Source organism: Temnothorax nylanderi, unplaced genomic scaffold, assembly GCF_030848795.1.
Source record: "Temnothorax nylanderi isolate EJ_2023f unplaced genomic scaffold, tnyl_v1.0 TNYL_tig0493_pilon, whole genome shotgun sequence".
NCBI lineage: Eukaryota > Metazoa > Arthropoda > Insecta > Hymenoptera > Formicidae > Temnothorax > Temnothorax nylanderi.
Genome location: NW_027249555.1, coordinates 130,251 through 135,104, shown reverse-complemented (window position 1 = coordinate 135,104; position 4,854 = coordinate 130,251). Strand labels below are relative to the sequence as shown.

The 4,854-nt window shown below is 38.2% G+C and overlaps 1 protein-coding gene across 1 annotated transcript; it reads right to left on the bottom strand.

Annotated features, from left to right (window-relative positions):
• Window positions 1-1,899: 1,899 nt before the first annotated feature.
• LOC139783366 (uncharacterized) lies at window positions 1,900-3,494 on the bottom strand. Its single transcript, XM_071722518.1, has 6 exons — window positions 3,287-3,494; window positions 3,005-3,232; window positions 2,750-2,911; window positions 2,503-2,690; window positions 2,279-2,441; window positions 1,900-2,155 (listed from the first exon to the last, which is right to left on the bottom strand). The coding sequence occupies exons 1-6, from the start codon at window positions 3,492-3,494 to the stop codon at window positions 2,034-2,036; spliced, it is 1,071 nt and encodes a 356-aa protein (XP_071578619.1). The 3' UTR covers window positions 1,900-2,033.
• Window positions 3,495-4,854: the final 1,360 nt, after the last annotated feature.

The window sequence follows — 4,854 nt, the reverse complement described above, 5'->3', positions numbered from 1 at the left end:
GCAGTATATCGTTAAAAGACCATATCTCAAACTCGTCAGTTAAATTTTTCGCAACATAATATTTAATTCTTTCTAATCTAGGGGATACTTGTACAGAGAATCGTAAGATGTGAAGTATTTTCCAACAATAAATGTTTCTTGTTGGCTTATGACAATATTTTGAACTTGAACGAGTATATTGTTTCTCATTAAACAATACGAATTTGCACTTGAATGAGAATGTGTGGAAATAGTAAATCTCCATGTTTAAATTTTTTAAATTGCTTACAGGAAACGCTTTTAATATTTCAGGCAATGGACCCAAATTATGTTCTACAGCATGAACAGACTGTTTTTCCATAGACAAATCTACCATAGTAGGTAAATTATCCTGTAATGCATTCATTTCGTGTAGTCTACGACCAACTTGTTGCAAGGGATAATTAGGAGATTTTATTAAATTTTTAATCTGACCAAGATAATTTTCGAACGGGAAACATGAAAATGAATCTAGTGGCCCATAAATCTGCACATCATCAGCTAAATGGACATAATATGTGTACATTATAGATTAAGAATTTTGGGCCGTATAATTGCTCACAATGTTAATAATATATTCAACAGTTCTTGTGGAAATGCACAACTAAATTTTGATATAAGTTTTGCAGATATTAAAATTGATATTGCAGTATGAAAAAGTAAATAATTATCATAAAACGACTTTATCGACTATATTTTTTGAGGACAAAGGGTCCAAATATAATAAAAACGTACGAAACTCGGTTGCCTTCCATCTTGGAAGCTCATTAAGTGTTCTGGGTTTCCTGTTGAATTCTAACGGCATATATGGTTTTAAGGACTCCAAGAGCTCTGATAAAATATTTACTTTACGACCGGATAATCTTGTTGTCAACGTACCACTTATCCAAAAATTTAATAGCTTTCGCATTACTCCTAAGCAACAAGCATGCATATAGTCAATTGGGAAATAGTGACCATTCCGATTTTTAATCTAAGTAAAGGAGAGAACCCAGTATGATGATCCTCATCTTGTTGATTAATAAAAGAAATATTTGTTCTTTCGGTGCAGATGTACCTCTAAACACAACTCGACTTTCTATATACTGTCCTGGTATCACACATTTTTCGCAACATGAATAGCCAGTGTGGGATTTTATACACTTTATAAATGCTCTGGCAGGAGCATCGCACACAAAGCTATGGATAGCAATGTGATATCTTTGGTTATTAAGTTCAAACCTTCTTGCAACAAATGTAGAAGTTCGTCAACAAAATCTTCCAGAAATAATTCCAGAGACTGTGGTTTAGACCTACCGCAAAATATACCAATAGCAAAGGGATTACTTTTAAAATTTTTACTAGTCCTAAAATCGGCCAGAGTTGTAAACTTAAACTATTGAATAAAGGAAGTCCATCGATGTTAAAACTGATATCTAACTTATTTCCAAAATTTGTGATATGTGTGATATAACAGATCTTAAAACATTTTCCAGACCAAAATAACAAAATTCCCCGTTATTGAGCTGTTTTTTTTTATGTTTCTTGGGGTTTCTAATAACGTTCTGGAATCTAAAGGCAATTTATGATGAAAAACGTTTAGTACGTGTAATAAAGCAGTAATTGCAGAATGTGTTACATAAAAATTAAGAGCCCACTGCTTTAAGCTTGAGTTTAAACATGGCTGCGAAATTGTACTATTTAAATTTATATTTAAATTAGACGAAACTAAAATGTTGTCAGACGTTAGCGATAAACTTGTTTGTTCATCAAGATTACTGGACACATTATTTTCTAGTGCATCATTAATATAGTTATTTTCATGTTCTCTATTAAGTAAAATATTTTCATGTAATATAATGTTAGACACGTTATTTTCAAGTGCATCATCGTTGTTATTTTTATAAACACTATTAAGTGAAATATCCCTATGTGTTATGTTGGGTTCCTTAATACAAGTTTGAAAAGTTTTACGAACAGTTAGAGCAATTCTACGATAAAACTGGCGTTTACCTACATCAGGTTTCAACTTATACTTAATTTTGCCGGGCATTTTCTCTTGCTTTCTTCATACGATCTTGAGCATGCTTTAACCAAACCTTGATTGCATCTTCTACTTCTTTATCAGTTGCATTGATAATCCTTGTCTTGACTGCACCTAAAAAATATCAAGTTTATCTTAAAATTTAAGCCATATTATATACAGTAAATTGCATTAAATTAAAGAAAAATGAAGCAAATGTATATTTAAACATAAAAAAACACAAATAAATATACTTACTCACAACTAAATTTTTCAGGGATAAATCTGAGAAGGCTTTTTTCTGGGAACGTTTGCCGTAAAAATTAAAATGTACAGCCACAGCATCAGCCAAAATATATCTTAAAATCCTGTTTGTTTTACTTGGTACATGATTCCCACCCAGAGTAGACAAGTATGCCGACTGAAAAAAAAATCACATTACCTACGTGCTATGGTAATCAAATATTATTGCGTATACATACCAAAGCTATACTATCATTATTATTTGTTTTCAAGTAAACATCTAACTGATCTACTTCTTCAACTGTGTTCAATGGAAATGCAAATGGTATATCAGGCAATGCATTGTTTGTTGTATTTTGCCTGTTAATCCACCGCAGTATTTCAGTGTTCTGTTCCTTTACAGTAGCTACCAGGGAAACAAGTTTTTCTGAAAAATATTTTATTATAAAAACTGTTAACATTCTATACTTACTAGCTTTTACAAACCAAAGTTATCCGTTGTCTGGGTGATTTGGCGATGTGGAATCGTCGAAATGTTATTAATTACAGGACTTGCAGTACTTGCACTTGCTACACTGGGGCTTATATTTCCACATCTATTGAGAGTACTAATCGGCAAAGGTGAATGAGAACGAGTCAAAGTAAAATCTAAAAATAAATGTAACATAAAAATTTGTTTTGTTTTTTCAGGGTAATATAAAGCAATAGAACAAACATTTGAACATGTAAAAAAAGGAATACCTTGCTCTAAATTTTTACAAGCGTTAAAATTTAAATTTGTTCGTTTTATTGGAGGTGGTCTGGGTAACCGTGTCTCTCGTTGCTCCTCCAATTCATTATCTGACGATGTAGGTATTCTTGTAGATATTCTTTTCCGTTTCTTACGTACACCTTCGTTTTCTTCTTCACTCTCCAAATTTGATATTACTTGTGATAATTTAAGTTTCTCTCTCGTTTTTAAAAGATCATCTGCAATTTAGAGAAATGTAGAATAAATAAATAAATATGGAAAACTTAACTTACCACTTCTGTAAAAAATACGCGTAATGCTGTGCAGTGTCCATTTCTCAGTATCAACTGGCTCCCCTGTTTTCAAAGCCTTGTCAAATTTTTTTTGTTCCTTATAAGGTGGCCAAAAAACTTCTCTTTTTAAAGGTGTGAGCCACGCACTGTTAACAGCAGCTACACCGCTACCATTTTTATCATCAAATTCTACAACAGCATAAGCCATACTTATTTTTTTTATTATTTTGTCTGTAAAATTAATAAGGTTAATAAGCAACAAATCCTTAATAACAATTGATGAAGAACTTAATCTTATTAACTGTATACTTCACATGTAAAAAAAATAGGTAAGCTTGAAAAAAAAGTGTACTATATTTTATAACTTGACATAATCGGGTACCCGCCCACTCGCCCATTACCCGTTGTGTATACGGAACCGGTCCAGTAGCGCGATTCTGTAACTCCTTAACGACAGTTTCGGTATCGTTGGGCAGCTCTTTTACCATGTATAATACCTGCGCAACGATACCGAAACTGTCGTTAAGGAGTTACAGAATCCTGCTACCATCCGTATACAACGAGTAACGAGCGAGCGGGCAGCGGGTACCCGGGTACCCGGTTCTTTTTCCGAGCTCTACTACATTTACCAAAGCTTTTTGCTAATATATTATTTTCTTTTTATCTTCTTATGTACTTACAAGAGGTACACCCCGTACACCAAATATATTAAAAACTTTAGTCGCGGCAATCACACGTCCGGATCGTGGGCGCCGTGCGTGATCGGTAGCGATTCGGCCGATCCGGGGCTGGCAGGGACGATGGCGATGACGATGACAATGACGATGACGATAGAGCGAGCACTCGAGCAGGCAGGCAGGAATGAACGAACGCACTCGCACTCGCGCACGCACGCACGCTCGCGCTCCCTCGTTCACTGATCAACGAAGACGATTCCGCGTGTTGCACAGGGGTACACAGGGGAAGGGACAAGGTACCACGTTCGCGCACGGGTCTTCCACGTATTGCCGCGAATCCCGCGTTCGTTTGCGTCCGCGTCCGCGCCGTGCGAGCTGCGAGCCGTGTCCCGCTGGTCCCACTGCAGCCGCGCGACGATCGTTCTTTTGTTACGTACGGCGATCACGCGTCCGGATCGTGGGCGCCGTGCGTAATCGGTAGCAATCCGGCCGATCCGGGGCTGGCAGGGACGATGGCGATGACGATGACAATGACGATGACGATAGAGCGAGCACTTGAGCAGGCAGGCAGGAATGAACGAACGCACTCGCACTCGCGCACGCACGCACGCTCGCGCTCCCTCGTTCACTCAACGAAGACGATTCCGCGTGTTGCACAGGGGGTACACAGGGGAAGAGACAACGTACCACGTTCGCGCACGGGTCTTCCACGTATTGCCGCGAATCCCGCGTTCGTTCGCGTCCGCGTCCGCGCCGTGCGAGCTGCGAACCGTGTCCCGCTGGTCCCACTGCAGCCGCGCGACGATCGTTCTTTTGTTACGTACGGCGATCACGCGTCCGGATCGTGGGCGCCGTGCGTGATCGGTAGCAATCCGGCCGATCCGGGGCTGG

Coding starts and splice junctions, on each gene's coding strand:
- LOC139783366 (XM_071722518.1), bottom strand. CDS start 3,494: ATGGCTTATGCTGTTGTAGAATTTGATGATAAAAATGGTAGCGGTGTA. Junction 3,233..3,286: donor GCGTATTTTTTACAGAAGTG/GTAAGTTAAGTT, acceptor TCTAAATTGCAG/ATGATCTTTTAAAAACGAGA. Junction 2,156..2,278: donor CCTGAAAAATTTAGTTGTGA/GTAAGTATATTT, acceptor GATATTTTTTAG/GTGCAGTCAAGACAAGGATT.